At 32.5% G+C, this 27,474-nt stretch overlaps 2 protein-coding genes across 2 annotated transcripts; both read left to right on the forward strand.

Moving 5' to 3' along the window:
- Nucleotides 1-1,251: 1,251 nt before the first annotated feature.
- LOC109193638 lies at nt 1,252-2,476 on the forward strand. Its single transcript, XM_019344495.1, has 2 exons — nt 1,252-1,944; nt 2,456-2,476. Exons 1-2 carry the CDS (start codon nt 1,252-1,254, stop codon nt 2,474-2,476), a joined length of 714 nt encoding a protein of 237 aa, XP_019200040.1.
- Nucleotides 2,477-9,882: 7,406 nt separating this feature from the next.
- Nucleotides 9,883-10,512, forward strand: LOC109193649. Its single transcript, XM_019344506.1, has one exon. The coding sequence runs from the start codon at nt 9,883-9,885 to the stop codon at nt 10,510-10,512; it is 630 nt and encodes a 209-aa protein (XP_019200051.1).
- The last annotated feature ends 16,962 nt before the right edge of the window (nt 10,513-27,474 follow it).

A 27,474-nucleotide genomic window follows, 5' to 3' on the forward strand; every position in this document is an offset into this window, starting at 1 on the left:
AGAAATGCATATGTATTATTTTTTGTTGTAACTACTAAATTATTATTTAATTTAATAAGAGTAAAATAGAGTACTAATTATGCCAACTTTAATTGGGATGAGGTTCGAACCTAAGACCTTTTTTTTTTTTAAATTAATGAGTAAGTTAACAGTGAACTAACAGAAATTAACGGAAAAGATAATATTTAACGGAAAACTTAACGGAAAATCATATTCATTAAGGATAAATTAGGAAATCTAAAGAAAAAATTAAAATCTAATCAATCTGAGCCATTCATTTGATTAAAAAATTTGACCGCCATTTTTTCTACCCATTATAGGCCTAACTCTCTTGGGCTCTTATTAGTATAGTAGATAGTAGATAGTAGATAGTAGATAGATTGTATTACACTATTTTATAATATTATAATAGAATTTTAACGCAGAATTATTGTACGAATGAGAAAGTAGAAATCAATATATTTTATTAGGAAGAGAGATTTTTTAGGAATTGGGCGGGAAGTTAAAATTTCAGGATTTTGTTTTTATATATAGTATAGATTATTATTGTTAATTAGAATTCTTGTACAGGTTAATTAACATTAATGGATTAATCCTGTAATTAAATAATGGATTAATCTAGTAATTAACCAATGAATTAATATGTGATGCATTATGTTAATTAACGTGCAAGTTATTAATCTTTCATTAATAATAATTAAATAATTAGATATATATAATAATTAAGTAATAAGAAATATGTTTAGGAAAATATATATATTTGGTTAATTAGAAATAAAAGAAGTTATATTTAGCTCTATAGAATATTTAGGGTTTGCTAGAGGAAACTTCTTGGTGCTCTCAATTTCTCTCTAGGGTTTGCTAGAGTTTTCTCCTCCCCTAGGGTTTGTTAGGTTTCCGACGGTTTCCTACGTTTTTTCCGGTGATCATCACTGTTTGGCGACGCTAATGAGTACGCTGAGTTGGAACTGCCGTGGCTTGGGTAATCCACGGACAGTTCGAGAGGTGGTGGACATGGTGTCCAAAAAGCAACCCGACTTTGTATTTCTAATAGAAACTAAGGTAGCGCGAGATCATGCTGAGCGTCTTCGTGTTACGATCGGTTTCGAAGGCTTATTTTATGTTGACAATGATGGTTTGAGTGGTGGATTAGCGTTATTGTGGAAGAAGAATAATACGGCGAGACTCCTTAGTTACTCAAGAAACTACGTTGATATTGAGGTAACTATGACAGGTAATCCGGCCTGGAGAATGACGTGTTACTATGGTTATTCGGACCGTAATAGGCGTGCTGAATCATGGGATTTGTTGAGAATGTTGGCGGCAAAATCGAATCTCCCGTGGGTGGTGGTGGGGGATTTTAATGATTTGCTATACCAGTATGAGAAGAGATGGGGAAATCCACATCCGAATAGCCTTCTTCGAGGTTTTGGGGAGACGATTGAGGATTGTGGATTGGCCCAGTTGCCAATGATTGGATACCCATATACCTGGGAGAAGGGGAAAGGGACTGCAAACTGGATTGAGGAGAGACTTGATAAGGTCCTAGTAACGAACGAGTGGCGCAATATAATTCCCCATGTAAAGGTTATGAATTTGAGAACCAGGAAGTCAGATCATTCAGCCATTTTTTTCACAGTTCAGGAGGAGGTAGGGAGGGATGGGGTTAGAAGAAGGGGTTTTAGGTTTGAGATGGCATGGTTATATGATGAGGGATGTAGGGGTGTGGTGGAGCAGGCGTGGCAGGAAGGGAGAGGGCAGGGTTTACAGGGTTGTGTTCAATACTGTGGAAACCGGTTAACACGATGGGGTGGGGATCGGTTCCATAAGTATGGGAAACAGATTGTGCAGCTGAAACGGGATCAACAACGTTTGAGAGGATGCACTGACTCGGCCTCTCTTGTCGAGTTTCAGCGAATAGAGCAACTTCTGAGTCGCACTGAGGCCCAGGAGGATGCATACTGGAGGCAGAGAGCCAAGCAGCACTGGCTCAAGGAAGCTGACGCCAATACCAAATTCTTTCACAGGTATGCCTCTCACCAGAAATAAAAGAAGTTTCTTAAAAAATACAAATCTAAGTTATTTTGCATAAAAAGACTCAATTAGTATTGATTTAGTTTTTAATGATGTGTCATCACCTCATTCACCGCCGGTGTATTGCATCTATACACCGACGGTGCATCAAATATTAATTCATATTTTATTACTAAATGATTGATCTGTGTAATATTAGTATTACATTTTTCAATACAAATATTACTCCGTACATTTTTATTTTAACCCGACTTATCAATCTCACAGACAAGAATCCATTAGAATTTCTTACATAAATTTTTGCCTACAAGTAATCATTTATTTTTATTTGGTTTTGTGAGGATTAAATTGTGAATTGTATACACAACTTACTAATATGTTATTTGGAATTCAATTTCTCTTGCATTTTTAATGCTCCCAGGTCGACAATGATACGATGTGATGTATACGGACGGACCAAAATTCAAAAAAGCGAGGGGTGGAGATTATTGGGATTGATACAATTTATTAAAGGGGAAATGACACTTTTTCCCCCTATGTTATATACTTATAGCACTTTTTTCCCCTCAATTATTTATGTAAGCACATTAGCCCCCTCAATTATTTTAAAAGTGGTGGTTTTCCCCCCTAATATATTAAATTGACATTTCTACCCTTAAAGTAAACATTTTATTTATTTTACTTCTCCAACAAATTATTGCGTATATGTAGCGATTACCACGATTCGGTTCGAACTGAACCAGACACTATAGCAATCGAATTAAAAGTTTTCAGTTATGATTCAGATCTAGAACCCAATATTTGAATTTCAATTTATTAAATTTAAGAATAAAAAAAAACTAGATCATGAACCGGCGGTTTCGGATCCCGTTCGCGATTTTGAACCGTCTTTATTTTAAAATTTTATTTTTTATTTTAAAATAGTTTAAATTCAACAATAAATGTATTTTATTTTTTTAGTTCGGAACATGAACCGGCCATTCCAGTTCGCGATTTTAATAAACTCTAAATATCGCGTTTTGATTATAAATTGTAATTGGAATATTTTGGTTTGGTTACTATAGTATCTAGTTTGAACCAAATTATAGTAATAATTTATTGGAGAATAAAAATAAATGAAATATTTATTTTAAGGGTAAATATGTCCATTTAACATTTCAGGGGGAAAAAGAGTCACTTAAATAATTGAGGGGGAAAAAGTGCTATAAGTATATAACATAGGGGGAAAAAGTGCCATTTTCCCTTTATTAAATTTCAAGCTGGATTACGAAGATAGTTTAAAAACATAAATTATAATTTAGTGTATATTTTAATTTTCTGGTGACCTAATCTAATGTATATTTTTGGTATCGCCAGGACATAATGATGCCAAATTGGGGCTGGAGTTCTTGGCAGTACAAAACTTGAATTGCTGGCTTGTCCCATTTCTTGCCACCTACCTACCTTACACTGCAACACCGTTCCTATTTGCTACCTTTATAAATGCAACATTACTTATAAGAAAAAATATAATACTTTTCATGAGAAAAGTAACACTTTTACATCAAAATATAAAAGTATTATATTTGTCCTTAAAGTATTATATTTTCCCTTACAAGTAACAAATATTTTATTTCTGATGTAGTATTACATTTTCTAGTATAAGTATTACATTTGCATATTGACCTGACCTAACTCGACCCGTCTCACGAAAAAGAATCCGTAAAAAAAGATGCGGTGACATTTTCATAAATAACTTAAACTTTGTTGCAAGTAACATGTGTTCAAAGTGCAAGTAACTAGTACAAATGTGCAAGTAAAATCATTTAAAAGTGCAACAATTTTCACTTAATACTACAAATAATTTACCTTTTTTTAACATTGATGCACCGAATTATAATGTCTTTCACATTGGTGCACTTAATAATAACGTTTGGTGCACTTAATATTGATGTTTAGTGTACATTATTTGTTTCACTTTTAATACATTTTACTTGCACTTTTAATACATCTTACTTGCACTTAGGTGCACTATATAAAATTGTTACTTGCACTTAGGTGCACTATATAAAATTGTTACTTGCACTTTTAAAACAATTTATTTTCACTTCAAAATTCAATTATTTATAAAAATGTCACTGCGATTTAAAAAAAAAAAAAAAAACAGTGTTTATGATCCGTTAGATCTGGACATGTGAACGACTGCGATTAGTTCTCAGTTCTCTCCTGGACATGTAGTTCTCACATAATCAAATATGTGTGTGTGTCTGTAGATGTGTTGATTTAACTTTATTGTGAGTATTAGTGTACAAACATTTATAGGCTCGAAAGTTCAGACTCATTTTGCAACTTACATCTTCCACAAGTTTTTAAGGCACGGGTAATGAGAAGCCTTCAAAATTGGGGTTCAAATTTAATAAAGGAAAAAAAAAAGTGTTTCTAGTCTATCAATTATTTTTTATTAGTAATTTTAACCTTACTTTCTTCCCATTGGAATATATATCTTAACTTAGCTTTTTGAATAAGTTGCAGTTTGTCTGTAGAACAATAGAATTGTTAAATTTTGTTATGATTTTGGTTAGTACATGTGTATTTTAGTAATTTTTTATATTTTTTTCTTTATAACCCTCTCCAATTTTGGTATTTCATATGTAAAATAGTGAACTTGTCTTTAATAGGTTCGTGTATGAGGAGAAATAATAGAGACAATGTATAGTATCACAATCAAAGAGAAAAAAATTAGAGAATGAAGTTGCTAATTCTTTGTTCTATTTGCATATGAAATACTGAAACTAAAAAAAAAAAAAATGGTTAGAAAAAATCACTAAAATAGATATGTATTAGGTAAAACTCTAAAGTAATTTAATGACATTGTTTCTTTATGGACTAAGGTTGCAACTTACTTCAAAAGTTAATGGGGTATATAGCAATGAAAGAAAAAAAAAAAAGGAAAAAGGGTCAAATACACCCTCCAACTTTATGTAAGAAGTCAATTAGGCCCTCGAACTTTTGAAATGTGCAATTAGACACATTAACATATTAATTTAGTGCATTAAAGCTCGAAACCCTAATTGTAACCTACAATAGTAGGTAAATAATTCACCGGTGGAACTCCGGCAACTTTCCGGCGACACTCCGGCATGGCAACCATGCTTAGCCAAACATGATGATTCCAAGTACAGCAAAGATACAAACCATTTAAACAATTACCAATTTAAACTAAGCTAATTACTCAACAGCACCAAATGAAATTGAAAGCTCTGTTCGTAATCATCACAGCAAGTTAGCAATTCAAAAATTGCTAATTGAATAGCAACCTATTAGGTAAATCCACACCAATTGAATAAAGGAGAAAACACTATGTAAAAGGAGCACCAGATTTAATGTGCTGCCCAGTTGGAGAGATTGTTGCAGCCTTACTGGAGTTACGAAGCTGTCGACCGGAGAATTTGCTGCCTAATCCAGAAAATCGCGCCTCATCCCAGAATCGATGTCGTAGATGAAAAAGCTACTAAGATTATGAAAATAATTTGCTGTGAATGAATTTAATGCCAAACGGAATTCTACACCGCCAATGAATTTCACTGTCGAACAACATTTCTGCCCGCCGAACGCTGCACCGTTGAACCTGTCGCTTTTTCCGTCGTTGGAGATGGCAACTAGTTTGGTTGCTGCCATCTCCAGTCAACGGAGATGGTTGGTCGCCATCTCCAACAACGGAGAAGGAGGTGACCGGTTTGATCGCCTTTTCCGGCGACTTGATGGGCACGCCTTCGCCGGAATGTCGTCGGAGTTTTGCCAGTAAATTATTTACCTGCTATTACAGGTTACATTTAGGGTTTGGGATCTTAATGCACTAAATTAATATGTTAATGTGTTTAATTGCAACTTTCAAATGTTTGAGGGCCTAATTGACTTCTTACTTAAAGTTGGAGGGTGTATTTGACCCTTTTCCCAAAAAAAAATTATGGATTAAAATAACTATAAGGGAATAAGGGACGGAGGGAAAAAATCAATTTCTCCAAAAATAAAATTAATATTGTTTATGGTGTAAGATGTAATTGCTTCTTAGTTACATACTTACATGAAGACTATATTCTATTGTGAGTAATAGATCTAAAAAAATTAATTAAAAAGAAAAATTTTGCTATTGGACCAACTAATTGACAGTTTTCACAATATAATTATATTGGTAACATTGGGATATTGCAAAACAAAAAAATTGGTTGATGGTTGCAGTAAAATAATAGTAAAAGAGATCGATGTGGTTGGTTTTATAAATATTATAAAGTTAAAAGTTTCAGTAATATTTATAAAATTAATTTTTTTCTTTTTTTGGAATAAGCGTCAATTTGGACACTGAACAAACCTGAAAATGTAATTAGACCACAAAATAAAAATAATAATGTAATTTGGCCATTGAAAAAGCAAAATGTGTGTAATTTCACCTACTAGCCTGTTAACCTGCTAGTTAGTGAAATTATATATATTTTGCTTTTTTAGTGGCACAATTGCATTATTTTTTTGTTCAATCGTTTAATTACATTTTCATATTTTGTTCAGTGGCCAATTTAATCTTTATTTTTTATTTTTACTAAAATCTTTAACCATAGATGAATTTCAATCCTTTTTAACTTTTTACCAAAGTAACATGTTGTCGTTCAAAAATATAAAATATTTTCATGTCTTCGTTTGTAAATGCATCAAGAATCCATCTTTTCTCCTTGTTTTGAGCGAAAACAACAGTCAAACCGAACGTTACATGACAGCTTTCAAAAACATGCAAACACATACAATTAATAATAATAATAATAATAATAATAATAATAATAACAACAATAACAACAACAACAACAATATCAACAACAACAACAACAACAACAACAACAACAACAATAATAATAATAATAATAATAATAATAATAATAATAATAATAATAAATATTAATGAGTTATTTTAGTATAAGAATGTTGTAGGTCTCCACGTCTTGTGCAGTTATCATAAATGTATTCCTTAGTCTACTAAGAAGATAAATCATACAAGAATGATTATTGATACAGAATAACAAAATAAAATGTAAACTAGAAAATGATCGGTAAATTGATTGCGTCACATCTAATATACTTTTGTAGTAACTCTGATCTAAAAGTGGAGTCCTGTAAATTTATAATTTATTTGATAAGACTGTAATCACTTAAGTTAAAATTACTCCGTAATCACTTAAGTTTAAAAAAAAAAAAAAAAACAAAGATAATTCGCGCAAGCATTGTACTTTTCACATCAATCATTGCCTTAAACTTGAAGTCAAGTGGCGTCTTTGACATTTCGGACAGCCTCAAATAATATCTTCAATTATTGACAATCCTATATTGTACGGTACTCGTCCGTAATACTCCGTGCGTTCGGTGATCAATTATCCGTTCAAAAAAATTTCAGTTCGATTAATTTAGTAATACAAAGTTCGGTTCAATAAACAGTTAAAGCTTTAAAAACTTTAATTAATTGATTGCATACCCCTAGGTAGGAGAAAACAACAATCAAAACGAAATTGAAAAACAAAAAAATTAGTTGTCTTACTATACTTTTCTCCTTGATAGTGAGTCTCACAAAAAAACTTTCATTTGCAATAATTTTTTATTCTCTCTCCTCTCATCTCTTTCCTTCACCTATGCTAAAAAGATTAAAAAAAAAAAAAAAAAAACTCTCAAAAATTCATCTTAGGGTTGCTCTTATAGGTGCAACTCATAGTTAAGTTGGTCAAATAATTGGTTTAATAACTACAAAATTTCAAGTTTGACTTTTAATGAAAGTTGTCTATTTAACTTGTTGGTTTGAAGTAGCCAACTATAAACAACCTAAGCTAATTTACCTCATTATAGTATTTTACGGGCTATTGTCACAAGACGAGCTGCATCTAAAATGCACCTTTCGGTAGTGATTGCGAGTTATTTTATAACATCGTTAAATATAATAATTTGTGCATGAAGTTGTATGGAGGTTTGAAAAACCAAGTCTAACATCTTGTTGTTAAAATGTACATAAGTTGTTGAGCAAATAAAAAGAAATAAAGTTACAATTTCATTACTAACTAGTTATAATATTTAGTATAGTGATAAACATTTAATCCTGACGTATTGTGTTTACTTTTTATATATTTATAAATTTTTTCTTTATCTTAAATTTTTTGTTTATGATGTATTGATTATTAATTTATATTATTATTATTTTCCTTTATGATTTTACTATTTTTTCTCATTAAATATTTATTTAATTCTATGTGAGTTTTTTTTATCTAATAATACAATAAATTTACCTATAAGATATGAATAAGATGACACATATTTCTTTCATTTAATCAAAGTTGTCAAATTTCTTCTAATTGAGGAAACATGTTCTCTGACAAAAGAAAAACAAAACAATAAAGCAACTTCTAATAATCTTCAAAGATATAATTAACCTCCAATATGCTCAGATCAAACAAAAAGTATGCATCAATCATTAACATTTCCCTCCAAGGAAGCTTCCAATTATTAATTAACCCAGCACTGCAGATTAGACTAATAATTTTTAAATCAAATCCAAAATTTACAATAACAACGACCTCAATTCAATAATCTATTATTTTGGAAATTTGCAGTTAGTCCACAACTTGTTTTGACCATGGGGGTTTTAACCCTTTAATGAGATGGTTACATCTTTTGAGTAATGTTAGGTGACCAACCACTGCTAGCTAGCTAGAGTCTGCTGCCTTCCAATAATAATTTCACAATTCACTAAATGATTGGCAATCTTAGCCAAATTGATTACACAATTAATTAATTTCATAACTACAATATTTTAAGTTTGACTTCTTATGAAAGTTGTTTATTGGATGACTTTCTTAGTTTGAGTCATAGTCAGTTATGGACAACCTAAGATGGTTAACATCCTTGTGATTCTTTACCGGCTGTGAAGTAACAAGGTGGGTAAAGTTAGTCAGCTATGATGAAAAAGTTTTCCAACAATCTAAGTGGAACCCTTTCTTTCGTAGAATGAAAAAAAAAAAAAAAATTGAATTATGTCAATTTACCTTCTTGTGATCTTTGTCAGCTAACTAGGGTCATAAGACGATCTTTACCCAGCCGCAATGCATACTTTTGCCATTGACTGCTGGTTGTGCCTTTCCTAATTTCTCTTCTTGATGGGTAGCTTCCATTCATTGAGTGTCCATGCATAAATACTTGGCCCCACAATTAATCAAAAAAACATTATTAATTACCAATTAGATAATGTTATATTATCATGAGGGAAAGATGGGGAGGAAAAATACATATATAGGGTATGCAACATTCAATATTTAATTAATTTATCAAATATCTTACTACAATTAATTAATGTTATCAATTAGTCAGACCCAGTAACTCAATCAACTAACTGCTATAAGCTAATTACCAAACACCTCCTTAATTTTTTTTTTTTTTTTTGAAAATTATGAGGTGGTAATTTAATTTGACAGTTTTGGTTATTCTCGATCAATTTTGATTTTTTTTTAAAAAAAATGATGTCTAGCTCATGGTGATGAGCTGCTATTAAATTATACAGCAATTTCCGACTTTATAAAAAATCTCTAGAGAAATATCACCTCACTTTCATTGAGAGAGACAGAGAGAGAGAAAGTCTAAATATTTTATTCCTGGAAATTAAAAAGGAAAAAATTAATAATAAATAAATAATTAGCCTTGTGGCATCTTCTTCATTACATGGACCTATAAATACATCATGCATCTATTATCCATTTATCCTCTTCAATTCATTCCAAAATAAACCAAAAAAAGAAAACACAACACAACATCTCTCTCTCACACACACAGAGCTAAAAACAAGAAAAAATGGAGATAGAACAAATAACCCCACAAATAGTTGGCAAGAAACTATGGAACATTGTGAGGATAGTTTTCTACATGGTGAGGAAAGGCGTTTCGAAGAGCAAGCTAATTCACCTTAACCTCCAACTCGCCCTTCAACTCATGCTAAAGCGAGGCAAACTCGCCGCCGGCAAGGCGCTGAGCCACCACTACTCCGCCCTCATCACCTGCCGCTCCCACCACTCCGTCAGAGTCTTCACCGGCCACGCCCCGCACGACTACGAGTTCAGCTGCAGCAACACCCCCGCCGCCTTGTTCCACCACCACGCCAGCAAGCGGAGCAGGAACCACCGCCGCGAAAACAAGATCGACGCCGATGTTTTCCAGAGGGTTTTCGAGATGCTGAACGACCGTCCCGAGGCGGCGGTTGATGGGTCTCCTTTCACGGCGCTGCCGGGGTTCGGGCGGACCCCCACGGTGAGGCAGCTGCGAGTGACGGATTCGCCCTTCCCGTTGAAGGATTCCGAGGAGATCAACTCCCAGGTGGATATGGACGCCGAGGAGTTCATCAGGAAGTTCTATACACAATTGAATCTACAAAGCAAGAAAGCCGCTCTTGAATCTCCATCCCCATATCACATCAGAGCTCGATGAACAGAAAACTGAAACTCTGATCAAGAATCTCCGGTGAAGATGATGATGTGAATTACGACGAGGTTTTCCATGGTTCTCTTGCAACATTTGCAAACATGTCACACTGTTTTTCCATGGAAGATCAAGATCACCTCAAACAAACCATCATCTTCAACAAAGTCACGTGCCTCCCACATGCCCTTAATTTCGAGCAATTTCCACTTTTTTTTTTCTTTTCTTTTCCCCCCACTGAGACAGTTGAGGGTGGAGTTTTTAATTTTCCTTTGCTGGACTGATCCAAAAAAAAAAAAAAAAAAAAAAAAAAACAAACAAACTCCCATAGATAATCTTCCTTTTTTCCTCTCCTTTTTGGGGATTTTTTTTTAATAAATGTATTTATCACCTTATTTGCTTGCCTTAATGCATGGTTGAAAAATAAATAAATATCTATTACACTTTTCTTCATTTACAAAGCATATTATACATTTAAAATTGGGATAAGGGTCAAATAGACACTCCAATAATATATTAATGTATAATTAAACTCTCGAACAAAAAATTCTTTCAGTTAGATTCATAAACTTGTTAAAATTGTACAATTAACCTATTTGATCTATAATAGCTTGTTATTCCTAAGTCAACTGCCATAGTGCCACGTAAGATGTCCCGTAAATTAATAATTATTAGAAATTATATTTTTATAAAAAATAAAATAATTATATTAATTAAAAAATACACAACAATCCATGGCAGCTTGGCTGCGACCTGCCAAGGACAAAGAAGCTTGGTGGGCTTCTCGGTCAAATCTAGACAGAAAAGCCCGCGGACTGCCATGGACGAAGAAGCTTGATAGAGAAACCGGTAGCCGGCTTCTCCGTCAGATCTGGGAGAAGCCTGCTAGAAAGTCCATTTTTTTAAGAATAGTTTTTTTTTTTTAATAAAAAAAATGTAAATAGGATTCTACGTAGTAATATGCTATGTAAGCAAAATTGAAGGCCTATTTTACCCTTATCCTTTTAAAATTTTAGCCATGTTTGGTAAATGACTGTTAGCTGATTGGGTTAATTAGAGAGTATAACTAGTTGATAACATTAGCTGATTGTAGAAAGGTGTCTGGCAAATTAGTTGTTAGCTGATAGCTGTTTGGTGTAATTTCTTTTCTCAAAAAGCTAATTAAAAAAGTTGTTTTGAGTAGCTTTTTGAATTTTAGCATTTTGAAGTACAAAAAGCTAATTAACCAAACATTTGTATTGATTTTTAAATCAAGTCAAACAACTAATAGTGATCAAATAAGCTAAAATTAACCTATAAGCTAACTATTTTACCAAACAGGGTCAATTATTTTTTTTGTTATCCGTCAATTATAGTTGTTGGAAGTTCACACATCTGGTGTAGATGTAATAGTACGTGGGGAAAGAGCATGGTTGATTGTTTCTTTAATCATTGTTAATTATTCGTAAAGATATTTATTAGCTTTGGAAGATATGTGTTTGGCTTAATTAGCTTAGGAAGAGAGCATGCATGATTATCTCATGCATAATCGCCATTAATTAATCCCGAAGATGATGATATGCCAGCCTAAGCATGTTGGGATTTTAAAGACAACTAGATAATAACAAAGAAGCCCAATTATTTTTGGCAAAAATTTATGTGGAACTATCTCACGGATTTTTGTTCGTGAGACGCATCGGGTCAAGATGAAATGTAATATTTATACTAACAAATGTAATACTAAATCAAAAATAAACCAGCTTGGTTGGTGTGAGTGGTCGTGCACTATTGTCCCTTAATAGAGGTAGGGAGTTCGAATTCCCTCTCGTATGAAAAAACTAATCTGGCTAGCACTTTGCCCTTTAATTTGGTCGGACCGATGCGAATAGAAATTAGTCTTAATATTAATATGATACGGGCTTAAAGGTGTCTTATACAATTAGAACTTGCTCAAGGCACTCTGTGATTTGACAAAAATAAAATGTTTATTACTTATGGTAAAATGAAATACTTTTAGAAGATGCATGTAGAAATTAAAGTGAAAGACAAGGCCACAAGGGGGAAGTCCAAACGCAGTTGTCTGGCCGTACGTCTACATTACAATTATATATTTACTGCTATCAACCTTTGCCTACATTGAATATACAATCATGATTGAACAAACATCCTAGTTGTCGGGACCAGTTTCAAACGTACTCATAATATTAGATATACTATGCATATATAAAATTCATTAATTTTACGTAACTTCATTTGAATTATTAATTATGATATCGACTAATTTATAAGTAACTAGTTGATCAAATTTTTTAAAAAAAGTTCGTAAGAATATATAATTTGTAGATAGGATCCTCCATGATTAAACAAGAGTTTGTGTCACAACATTTAAGAGTGGTATTGATGGAATTAATCCGGATGGTCCGAATTAATTAAATCTGATTAATTAAAAGATAAAGGAATGTAAAGTTAATATAAAGCGTGAGAGAAACAAAGTGTATTGATATTGTATTAATTGTTTAATGAGCTGAGCGTACAAAGGATGTTGTGATAGAACACAAATCGTGTCTAAAATGAGGACAAATGACATGTTTTTATACTCAGCCTCCCCTCATAACTACTTTGTGCGAATCGGGCACCACTTGCTTGGGGCGAAGGGTTACAGCCCCTGCTTGACCACGTCTTCACCTGCCTCGACCGAGTTCAAGGAGGACGACCTGTCGACCTGACCTCTTAGATTAATGGTCGACCTTGGGGCCCCGGGGGCCAATTATGTGATCGACTTGGCCTGAATCGGTCGAGTTTATTTTGGCGCTTCCTCAAATCAGTTTACTTCAAACTCATTCCTAATATGTCCAGGGGTATAATTCATCCAACCAACCAAACAAACTTGAGAAAAATGTTTTCAATCCAACCAAACAAAGAAAAATCTAGTTTCACTCAAATTCAAGGAAAACATTTTCCATACAACCAAACACCTCCTTAGGTGGTATAAGTGTCCTGCATCATTTTTAAAATTTTAAGTTGTTAGTGAAGTGTGGCTTTAATCCTTTTCATTAATGAATTTGTCAAAATTTAGCGGTACTCTTTAGAAACCTTAATTAACCATAACTAATAATGCAGTTTCACATCATATTCTTTTTTTTTTGTTTTCTTAAATTGCGCCCTAACTCCATGGCTTAGCTTAATGGCAAGAAACATAGACTACTTAGTACTAACCTTCATTACACTAATTTTTATATTTTTTTTTATCAGCGCCAATGAAGGTCAATATGCATAAGTTGTAGATCAGTTGAAGTGCTATTGGTTGACTAAGCTACTTAGGGTTTCTAAAGAATAACGATAAATTTCAACATATATAGTTGTTAACGAATGATTAAAAGTGTCACTTTACAAACAACTCAGAGACTAAAAGTGGTGATACGTGTATTATATATAGAAACTGAATCCACTATTATTAGCTTTATTACTAATTAGGAATAATAATAATAATGTCATTACTCACCTCTCTTTTCTCTTCTAGGTAACCAAGCCAAGATCTATCAAATCACCACCGCACCAATTTTATCAAATCTATAATATATATAAGATTAATGATTATCTAAACTTTACCCCCAAATATAATGGACACAACATAGATGGGCACAAAAGGTCAAGTGTACATGGACACCCCAATCAACTCCAAACTTGATTTACAAAAGTCGAGCACTGCATATATAATAATGCTTTTTGGTACACCAGCTACTTTCACAAGTGCTTACACTTTAGAGGGGAGAATTTGTGGTCAGATCTGATTTTCAGTGAGTCCAATGGCTCCCCCATTATTAATTGGTTAGGAAGCTACATCATATCATACAAACTAAATGCTAAATCTTTTGGTGAATCAATTCAATAAAGATTCCAATTCATACCAAGAGGTATGGGCTCTAGAAAGATGTGTTAGTTGGTTGCTTAATTGGATTAGTGTAGTAGTATAGACAATGCAGAGAGGGCCATTTGCTTTACTTTGCTAGCTAGGTGGCAAGAAAAGAATATAATGTCTTTGCATAGGACATTATATTATATTATATTTTGCTGTTTCTATGCTCTTTTATGCCTTTAGTTATTTGTCTTCCCTCTTTTGAGTTGGCATGTCTAACTTTCATGCTTCTTCTTAGTGTTAGTTGGATTTCCAATCATGTCAAATGTCATGTTATGAAATAATTGTCTTTGTAATATAATAGAGTTTACCATATATATGTATTTACCCTTTCAATAGAAGCAACATTAAGGATTAGATTTAAGGAGCGTTTGGTAAATAGCTATTAGTTGAATAGTTGTTAGAGGATTGGGTTAGTAAATTTGATTAGATGATAGCATTAGTGATTGTAGAAAGGTGTTTGGTAAATTAGCTGTTAGCTTATTACATACAAGTTGATTTTCTCCAAAAGCTATTTGAAAAAGTTGCTTTGAGCAGCTTTTTGAATTTTAGCATTTTGGAGCAATAAGCTCTTACAAAAAACTAATTAATCAAATATTTATATTAATTGTTTAACTAAATCAAACAGTTAATAGTGATCAAATAAGCTAAAATTGACTAATAAGTTAACTATGTTACCAAATAGTCCACTAGCGCATTATATATAGAAATTAAGCACTCACTCATTGGCAAAGTCATTGAGTGCATGTCAATTATATTGGTGATAAATTGGTATTTTGACAATTCTTGGACATGCTATTAAAATGGGTTAAAGAAATTGGAAACTAATTTTTTTTTTTAATCGAACCCTACACTCTATGATTGTTAACAAAGCAGAATTATTGGTCAACCAATTGAATTATACTATCAATGATTCAATTTAATTATGTGTTATATGAGATAGATTGAATTTTTCACACTTTTGATCCCACGACTATAATGTCACTAACAACTTTGATCTACGATTTTTAAAATTTGTAGAATTGGTCCACGACTATTACTTTCTTAGCGAATTTGGTCATTCCGATGCATTCTCCGTTCAATTGTAGCCGGAATTTTTCCCCTTTTTAGCGTGGATAATATTGTCCTTAGCGTGAAAAAGACAATATTACCCACGTTAAAAAGGTGAATAAAATTTCCGACTAAAATTGAATGGAGAATGCACCGAAAGGACCAAATTCGCTAAAAAGTAATAGTCATGGATCAATTCTACAAGTTTTGAAAGTCGTAGATCAAAGTTGTTAGTGACGCCATAGTCGTGAGACCAAAAGTGCGATGGATTTGTAGAAGGAAATAAGAAAAGTGTAAAACTCAGAGAATGAATTATCAAAATTCATTGAGTACATAAAGTTGTATATCTACTGTACTATACTAATAAGAGCCCAAGAGAATTAGGCATATAATGGGTAGAAAAAATGACGGTTAAATTTTTAATCAAATGAATGGCTCAGATTGATCAGATTTTAATTTTTACTTAAGATTTCCTAATTTATTCTTAATGAATATGATTATCCGTTAACTTTTCCGTTAAATATTATCTTTTCGGTTAATTTCTGTTAGTTCACTGTTAACTTACTCATTGATTTCAATAAGAAAGGTCTTAGGTTCGAACCTCATCCCAATCAAAGTTGGCATAATTAGTACTATATTTTACTCTTATTAAATTAAATAATAATTTAGTAGCTACAACAAAAAATAATACATATGCATTTCTTTAATTTAGAATTATATGTCTACAATGTCTTTATTCAAAAAAAAATTATTCATTATCAATAAATTAAATAAGAGAAATAATTTCATTAGTTACATTGTCTTTATTTTCCCCCAATATAAAAATTCTTTACATTCAAATTCATCAATTGATTATATTCGCTACATTGTCCCTACAATGTCTTTATTAAAAAAAAATATTCATTATCAATAAATTAATTAAAAGAAATAATTTTATTAGTTATATTGTCTTTATGTTTCTCCAATGTAAAAATTCTTTACATTCAAATTCATCAATTGATTATATTCACTACATTGTCTATTATTTTTTTGTGCACTATTTTTTAATTAAATATCAAAGTTATAATACAAAATAATGCTATATATTTATTTACCAATTATTTTATTAATACCATGAAAAAATTAAAAAAATATATAATTAATAAAGCCAATCATATTAACTACTTGAGGGATTTGTTGACAAAGAGAGTATTCAAATCACACAACAAATTGAAGTGAGAACTACCTCGCAATGTACTTGTTTGACAATTAGCAGTTAGCGGTTAGCGTTAGCGGATTTGACTAGCGAATTATATCAACGGTTGGTAAAAGAATATTTGAAAGAATTAGCTGTTTAGATTAATATGTAAAATGACCTAAGGGTATACATAATAATAATAATAATAATAATAATAATAATAATAATAATAATAATAATAATAATAATAATAATAATAATAATAATAATAATAATAATAATAATAATAATAATAATTGTTTTAATAAAATAAAATAAAAATAAAAAATATAAAAATATAATTAAGCCAATCATTTTAACTACTTGGAGGATTTATTGACAAAAAGATTATTCAAATCACACAACAAATTTAAGTGAGAAACTACATCGCAATGTTTTTGTTTGACAATCAGCAGTTAGCTCTTCAATATTAGTATATATTTAATATTTTATACCCTAATTTATTTGCTCTCCCTTATGTCTCGTATTTGGTTTCAACCATATCTATACAATTATTTTATTGACAGTTATAATCAATCTTGACTATATTATTTTGCATTTATAAATTTAGAATTACCTATTTAAATACACAAATTCAACATTCAATTATCTATGCATTAACAATTCCAATATAATATTGCCTTGATATACTTTAAAGTACTTATTTAAAAATTAAAAAAACATTGCGCATTATCTCAATGCGCGTAAAAAAACTAGTACTAAAAAGAAATGCAAATTTAGGAATTTTTTTTTGAATGTTAATGATTCTGTTACAATGTAATATTTGTTCATAATTACTTTCTCAATCTATCGAAGCACAAAGAGTCAATATCCCCCTGGCTCAAATTCACAACCTCCCATTTAGGAAGCAACTTGGTGCTTATACCACAAGGTCCTTGGCAGGAAATTATTATTCATTAGAGAATGAAAAACAACTATAAATAAAAATTTCAAAATAAAAATTAAAAAGTGTAGGAACACATGTGGAAGACTTGTTTTAATATGATGAATGTGTTTTGCCCCTCTCTCTCTCTCTCTCTCTCTATATATATATATATATATATATATATATATATATATATATATATATATATATATATATATATATATATATATATATATATAGGGACGCACTCAGGTGCGAATAAGTGCCCAGGAAGGAAATGCGAACGAATCAGCGCGCGACACGTGTCCAGATCTAATAACTTAAAAAAAATACGGTGGCATTTTTGTAAATAATTGAACATCGAAGTGCAAGTAAAATCTCTTATAAGTGCACCTATTTTCACCTATAAGTGCATGTAATTTTGCCTTGTTAGCATTCACTTTCCGCAACCATTCATGCACCTGGGTGTGCTTATAACTATATGTTCAACTATTTATAACTATAGGTGCAACTACTTATAACTATAGGTGCAACTACTTTCACCTATGAGTGCATGTAATTTTGCCTTGTTAACATTCATTGATCTGAGTTCAGCGGGTAGTAATACTCCTGAAAACCACTCGCAAACATTCATACACCTAGATGCAACTACTTATACCTATGTGTGCAACTACTTAGAACTATAGGTGCAACTAAGTATTGATGCTCAGTGTAAATTTTTACTTGCACCTATAATACATTTTACATGCACTTGTAATACATTTTACTTGAACTTCGATGTTCAATTATTTACGAAAATGCCACCGCGTTTTTTAAAAAAATCAGTGTTTCTTATCCATTAGATCTGGACACGTGGACGAACAGAATCCATTACTATTTCGCGCCTGGACGAGCCGTTCGCACCCGAGTGCAAGTCTATATATATATATATATATATATATATATATATATATATATATATATATATATATATATATATATATAGAGAGAGAGAGAGAGAGAGAGAGAGAGAGAGAGGGTTGCATTCAAATACAAACTGCCTTAAAATACAAACCCCCCTTAAAATACAAACTTGAGATCGCGCACACATTAACATACTTACATGCACAAAGGGCGCACTGCTAACAAATTCTAGGATTAGCACGTGCACACTTTAACATATTTACATGCACACAGCGCGTAGGACGAAAAATCACAACCATCCATCAAAGCTCGTGCACACATTAACATACTTACATGCACACTAGGCACACTGCCAACAATATCTGGGATTAGCTCGTGCACACATTAATATACTTACATGCACTCAGTTTGTATTTTAAGAGGATTTTATATTTTAAGGGGGGTTTGTATTTGAAAATAATCCTATATATATATATATATATATATATATATATATATATATATATATATATATATATATATATAAAGGTTGCAAAACTCGGCCGCCTAGCCGCCTAGGCGCTAGGCGGCACCGAGCCTTAGAGTTTTGGCCTAAAGGCGGCCAAAACTCGGCCGGCCGCCTAGGCGGCCTGGGCGGCCAAACTCAGCCAACTCGGCCGAGTCGACCGATTTTGTTCGATTTTGACCGATGTCGTCTTTCATTAATTATTGATTTTAATATTATTATGACATTATGACTTATAAATTATCATTATTTCATTTATTTAGATGTGTTATTTGAGTGAACGTTGAAAACAACCTCATTAAAATTGTCGAACTACAAGTCTGTTACTATTTTTAAAATTTTTTTGGGTGCCCGCCTAACGCCGCCTAGAATCCGCCTAGGCGCTAGGCGCTACCCGACCGCCCGACTAGCGCCTAGCGCCTACTGCAACCATGATATATATATATATATATATATATATATATATATATATATATATGCTTAACACTGTTTCAACTAGAAATTTCAACTAATTATTATTTTTTTTTGAAGATAAATTTCAACTAATTATTGAATTGAGATTTATTATTTATATATTATATATGCTAATTACAATCGCTCCACCTTGCTTGAAGCAATTCAAGAGATATTGCCCATTATTTCAGTCTTGAATGCTAGCTTCTGATCTGTTTCGTTCTCACGTTTTTAGAGAAACAAATATAATAATAAGTTAAACTTACATGAGTTGATACAATCGTTATACCCTCCACCACGGTGCGCGCAGCACTGTACGCTCCGCGCCTCCCAAAACGACTTCGTTTTGGGAGGCGTGGAAGGGAGTTGACGTGATTATGTATATTTATTTATATCATTATGTGTATTTGTTCATACAATTATGTGTATTTGTTTGTACAGTTATGTGCATTCATGTGTACAATTATGTGTATTCTAGTATAAAATTATGTATATTTTTTAACATGGGATTTTTTTTTAAAGAAAAATTAACCGCCAAACACTGGGTAGCGAAATTTCAAAAAAAAAAAAAACAAAACAAAAATAAATCTGAAACGACGTCGTTTTGCATCAGGGCGCACCGTGCAATGTGCGCCCTGGTGCACGATATAAATTGCCTGAGTTGATATAGGCGGCAAATTATATCATGCACCGCGCGTCCTTTTTTTAAATGAAAAGAAACGGTGTTTGTTTTCCGCCGTTTCACACCCTTTTGCAAAAAGTAACTCTGTTATTCAGTATCATTTTGTATACACTGCAGTTTCAGTTCAACACAACTACAATTTCATTTCGATATAACTATAGTTTCATTCGATATTTATAGACTCAAATATGTGAAAATGTTATTTAATTTTATTTTATATACATTATAGTTTCATTAAAACACAACTACATGATCATTTTGATATAATTACAGCTTCATTGTACAATATACACTCAAATATGTGAAATGTTATTCAGTTTCATTTTATGTACACTGTAGTTTCATTTCACTATAACTACAGTATCATTTTGATATAACTGCAGTGTCGGTTTAGATATACTGTAGTGTTAGTTGGTGTTTAATACACTAAACAAGCGGACTCCGTTAACTATAACGGCGGACCGTTTCTTTACTTAAAGAAACGACGTCGTTTTTTACCGCGGTGCACATGCACCGCGATCTATGATATAACGACTCGATATAGGCATGGCCCATGCACAATCCATATATGTGGTTGTGTTGGGCCACTAAATATTTAACTCGGCAGGCTAGCCCATGCTCGGTTTACTTTTTGTTTTCTTTAAAAATGCAATTAGGTCACTCAATTAAAAAAGTACAATTAGACCGTTCAACATTGTAAAATCATGCAATTTGTCTCAACTCCCAAGTGACCTGCAATGACAGGTTATCAACAGATAATTAGTTAAAAATTTAAAAATTAAAAATTATTAAAAAATAATAATAATAAGGTCTCTAATCGTCTTCATGGATCTGGAGACGAAAAACAGCCATGGCCACTGCTTCATATATATATATTTTTTTAAGCTTTAGAGTGATGAAGGCAGCAATGTCCCTTCATATTTTTTTTTTAAAGCTTTTAAGGGATGAAGGCAGCCATGGCCGCTGCCTTCATCCCTTCATATTTTTTTTAAGCTTTGAAGGGATGAAGACAGCCATAATCGCTGCCTTCATCCCTTCAAAATCCCTTCATAAGAGAGCCATAGCCGTAGACAGCCATAGCCCGCCACCTGCTGCTGTTGACTTTCGCCGTTTGCCGCCGTTGGTTGAGAGAGAAAGAGAGACGAGAGGAGGCTGTCGATCTGTACACATCGGGGGAAGAGAGGTTGGAGAAGGCTGCCGTTGACGACCTGCCATCACCAGAGCTGTTGCTGGTCGGAGACCCTGTTTCTTTTTCTTTTTTCTTTTTTCTTTTTTTTTTTTGCTTTTGTTTTAAAATAATTTTTAATTTCTTTTTAAAATTTTTAATTAATTACTTGTTGGTAACCTGCCATTGCAGGTCACTTGGGACAAATTGCATGATTTTACAATGTTGAAGGGTCTAATTACATTTTTTTTTTTAGTTGAGTGACCCAATTGCATTTTCACGTTAAGTTTAATGGCTAATTTGACCCTTATTCCTTTTTTTAATATTGAAATTTAAAATTATAATAGTTTATTTTACATATAATGAAAATTATTGATTTGAAAACCTCTTATATAGAGTCTCACATATACACCAATCAAATAAAATATTCTTTATATAATAGTTTATATTTATATGTTTTTAACCCAACTATGTCATCCATATTATCATGTCATGTCAATATTAATGCCTTCTCATCATATATGTAGGAATTGAATTGATAGGATTACATTAATGAAATGCCCTCTTAATTCTTAAGAGACAGTAGAAATGAAGGATTTGACAATTATTTACCGTGTCATATTGATGCATGAGCAATGAGATAATGTTACATTGTAGGTCATGGTGATGATACAATTAATATATTTTTCTTTGGATTTGAGCGAAGACATTATACTAAAAAGATATAAAAAATGACACTTTTAGTCTATCAATATAAAGTATAAATTTAGTCATTCAATTATTTACGATACAAGTTTCACTACTATAAAAATGTAAAACTACGTCATCTAATATACGTTGATTTTTAATTTACGGCCATATAAAGTGTTGTGTTCTTTTGCTTTGACTTGCGTGTACATTTCTCATTCCCAGGATTTTTCACGTACTGTACTTTGGCCAAAATGACAAATGAGTTTTTAGTCAGGGAAAAGCCTAATTTAATACAGTTTCTTGTTCCCCCCCTCTCTCTCTTTTCTTGTTCCCTGTAATATTAGATAGGAGTAGGATGGGGACATTGGGGAGGCTGATCAAAATTCCAATTTGGATATAATCACTAGAAATAGACAATTTAACATAAAGTTAAATCATAATAAACCGACTCATCTTTGTTTGAATTAAATATGGTGTGTTAGTTTATGATTTAGTATGAATCTCTCATCTTATATGTGTAAAAAAAAAAAAAACGACGTAGTATCTATTTTCTGTAGTAGTGTTTATAGATTCATTTGCTAACAAAATGGTGGATTTAATTCTTAAGGGACCAAATCAACCACTTTATTAAGTAATATATTGGTGGGAAAATAGTTCTTGAGGGATCAAATTCGCCACTTTGACAATAATTGAGAGACAAATCTATGGTTCAAATAATTGAAATAGTAAAAGTACACTGTGGTAATAATTGAAGGACAAAAAATGTCATTTTTTCAAGATATGGAGTAATCAACTATATAATAACTTAATACGGAGTACAATTTCATTCAAATATCACTCTGAACTTGTGAACAATTCTTCCATGACCTAAACATAGGGCTGTTAACGAACCGAACATAAACGAACGAAGGTTGTTCGTGTTCGTTTGTTAAGGAATTTGGAGTGTTCGTGTTCGTTTGTTAAGGTTTTTGAAAATCCTGTTCGTGTTCGTTTGTTAAGCGTTTGTTAGTGTTCGTTAACGTTCGCGAACGTGTTTGTTAACGTTCGTGAACACGTTCGCAAACGTGTTCGTTAACATTAACAAACACGTTCACAAACATGTTCATTAACAAGCACGTTCACGAACATATTCATTTACGTTCATGAACACTTAATAAACAAACATCTGCACATGTTCATGATCACAATTCGTTCGTGAACAATAAATAATCTACGTTCACGAACAATAATCAAATAAACAACACAACTACAAAACTAATATAATATAATATAATATAATATAATATAATATAATATAATATAATATATATGTTTGTGAACATGTTCACGAACATTATTAAACGAACACAAACGAACTTGTTCACGAACATTATTAAACAAACATAAACGAGCTTGTTCACGAACATTAGTAAACGAACACAAACGAGCTTGTTCACGATCTCTTAGCAAACGAGCTTAAAACTGTTCAAGCTCTGTTCGTTTATTAACCGAGCTCTAAATTTTGTTTGTTAATGTTCGTTTACCTTAACAAACGAACATAAACGAACGCTTACCGAACACGAACACGAGTAGTTTGTCGAAAGCTCTGTTCGCTAACACCCCTACCTAAACATGAATGATGATACAAATAACAAAGGAAACAAAACAACAAAATGGAATGTGACAAGAAATTAACGAAAACTTAAATCACGAAGAACAAGATTTGGATCCATATTGAAAACCATTGGCATTGCATTATCCGTCTTCTTCATAACACCATTAAATTTAAATCTATCTTGAAAATGAATAACCCTCGTACCTCATAAAACAATCAACATATGAAAGTTGAGCTCCAGTCGAACCAAAACAAGTTTGGCCTAAGTAAACTTTAGCACTGCTAAGACAAAGTTTACAATCATCATATGATAAAGCAGTATTGCAAGTGGCATGGCCATAAACTATAGCGTCATTAGAGTACGGAGAAATTGAATAGTAGTTGTATCCTGCTTGTGTGGGAGTCATTCTCTCCATGTCATCAAACACATAACTAAGACTATTTGCAAAAGGGCTACCAAGTGCATAGTGCTTGCCATTACAAATCTTATTTGTAATTTCAAAATTTGGGAGACCCATTACCAAACAACAAAAACAACTCATGAACCCTATAACTAGTACTAGTGTGGCTAAAGCTCTCATGTTGAGAAGATATGTCAACTAATTTATAACTAATTTCTCTTCTCAATCTACACTCTAAAATAATTCTCACTCTTGTTCTTGCAATATTTTATAATCACTCTGAGATGTTTTTGAACTTCGCCCATTCATAATTTATATAGGCTACACTTCATTGGTTTTCTCACTAAATAATTATTGAACTATAGTTATTGTAAACTTTTTTGAACTAAGAATCTAAAGAGTAGTACAAACTAGGTATAGTTACATCTTTTGAACTGCTTTTCCTTGTCTGTTTGCTATGTATGAATGCAGTGTAAGATTTCTTCTTTCAGTTTAGAATATTTAATCGATTGCAATTTATAAGGATGCCGGCAAGGAGTGAGGAACTATAAGTCTATAACCAATCCAACTAGAAATCTAGAATAAATAATGGATTAGAGAGTAATCAAGGTTTTGGGTTTAATTTATAGATATATGTTCATAAAATATTTTGTACAACTGGTCCTACGTATAACTGTGGATTGTCTAATTTCAATGGTCCAGATTAGATCAGTGGGGAGTGGTTCTCATGGGAGTCGAACTATATATATATATATATATATATATATATATATATATATATATATATATATATATATATATATATATATAAATGGGTTCCCGTGCGGTTGACCTTCTCAAGTGCGGTAGTGCAGTTATTTAGGTGCGTGGTTTTTCTTTTTAATGTGTGATTTTCCTTCTTAAGGTGCGTGGTTTGTATGCTTAAGGTGCGTGGGTTTTGTTAAAACTTAAGTTGCGCTATTTTAAAACCTTAGGTGTGTGGTTTGTGTTCTTAAGGTGCGTGATTTGTGTACTTAAGGTGTGTGGTTTGTGTATTTAAGGTGCGTCGGTCTAAAGCTTTAGGTGCGCGTGGTTTGTGTTTTTAAGGCACCTTAAGCACACAAACAAAACACTTTAGACACACAAATCATGCACCTTAAGCACACAAACAAAGCACCTTAAGAACACAAACCACGCGCACCTAAAGCTTTAGGCCGACGCACTTTAAGTACACAAACCACGCACCTTAAGCACACGAACAAAACACCTTAAGCACATAAACCACGCACCTTAAGCACACAAACAAAGCACCTTAAGAACACAAATTGCGCGCACCTAAAACTTTAGGCCAACGCACTTTAAGTACACAAACAACGCACCTTAAACACACAAACAAAACACCTTAGAACACAAACCATGCACCTTAGGTTTCAACAATTGACGCACTTTAAGCATACAAATCACGCACCTTAAGAAGGAAAACAACTCACCTTAAGAAGGAAAATCACGCACATTAAGTTTCAACACTGACGCACCTTAAGCACACAAACACGCACTTTAAGAAGGAAAGCCACGCACCTAAAGCTACCGCATAACTGCACCTGAGAAGGCCTACAACATGCAAACACAATTATATATATATATATATATATATATATATATATATATATATATATATATATATATATATATATATATATATATATAGGGAAGGAATCAGGTGCATTTGTGGCTTCTCGTGCGGTTGTGCGGTGGATTAATGTGCGTGAGGTTTATACTTAATGTGCGTGAGTGTTGTGTTTAATGTGCATGAGATTTGAACTTAATGTGCGTAATGTTAATATGCGTGAGTTTTGTACTTAATGTGCCTGAGTATTGTACTTAATATGCGTGAGATTTGTGCTTAATGTGCGTGAGTAGTTTAGAATTACGAGCTCAGAAGGAAGCAGAACAGAAAACTCACGCACATTACGCCCAAGCTTCTTGTTACTTCTTCCTTCAATTTGGCCATGGATTTTAGATTATCAGCTACCTTCAGTGCAGTTGAATGTTTATATAGATGACGCACGCACAACAAAATTTGCACACCAGCTAAGTGCGGATTTCTGTTGTATTATTCCCATAATTCTTAACCACCATAGCCCGCCTCCGCATCATCATCATCAGGGAGGGGGCAATGGCTACTGGGGATAGGGAAGAAGCTGACATCCATATTTTCTGCTGCATTTTACACATTCACGCACATAGTACAAATCTCAGGCACATTAAGCACAACACTCACGCACATTGAGTATAAATCTCACGCACATTAATCAACCGCACGGGAAGCATTCAACCGCACGGGAACCTTTCAATATATATATATATATATATATATATATATATATATATATATATATATATATATATATATATATAGAGAGAGATGCACTCAGGTGCGAATAAGTGCTCAGGAGGGAAATGCGAACGAATCAGCGCGCGACACGTGTCCAGATCTAATAACTTAAAAAAACGCGGTGGCATTTTCATAAATAATTGAACATCGAAGTGCAAGTAAAATTACTTACAAGTGCACCTACTTTCACCTATAAGTGCATGTAATTTTGCCTTGTTAGCATTCACTTTCCGCAAACATTCATGCACCTGAGTGTGCTTATAACTATATGTGCAACTATTTATAACTATAGGTGCAACTACTTATAACTATTGGTGCACCTACTTTCACCTATAAGTGCATGTAATTTTGCCTTGTTAGCATTCACTTTCCGCAAACATTCATGCACCTAGGTGTGCTTATAACTATATGTGCAACTATTTATAACTATAGGTGCAACTACTTATAACTATAGGTGCACCTACTTTCACCTATAAGTGCATGTAATTTTGCCTTGTTAACATTCATTGATCTGAGTTCAGCGGGTAGTAATACCCCTGAAAACCACTCGCAAACATTCATACACCTAGGTGCAACTACTTATAACTATGTGTGCAACTACTTAGAGCTATAGGTGCAACTACTTAGAACTATAGGTGCAACTAAGTATTGATGCTCAGTGTAAATTTTTACTTGCACCTATAATACATTTTACATGCACTTGTAATACATTTTACTTGCACTTCGATGTTCAATTATTTACAAAAATGCCACCGCGTTTTTTAAAAAAATCAGTGTTTCTTATCCATTAGATCTGGACACGTGGATGAACAGAATTCATTCCTATTTCGCGCCTGGGCGAAGCATTCGCACCTGAGTGCGATTCTATATATATATATATATATATATATATATATATATATATATATATATATATATATATATATATATATATATATATATATATATATATATATATATATATATATATATATATATATATATATATCACTACTAGAAATACTGAAATTTCCGACCACCTTAAAGTTATCTTAAATCAAGTCGAAAGCCTTGTTCTGACCACTTTTCGTATCCGGAAAAACCCTTGTTGCTATTTCCGACCACTTTTTGCTTTCAACTTCATTTAAGATCACTTTCAGGTGGTCGGAAATTCAATA

This window comes from Ipomoea nil, unplaced genomic scaffold, assembly GCF_001879475.1.
Source record: "Ipomoea nil cultivar Tokyo-kokei standard unplaced genomic scaffold, Asagao_1.1 scaffold0222, whole genome shotgun sequence".
Classification (NCBI taxonomy): domain Eukaryota; kingdom Viridiplantae; phylum Streptophyta; class Magnoliopsida; order Solanales; family Convolvulaceae; genus Ipomoea; species Ipomoea nil.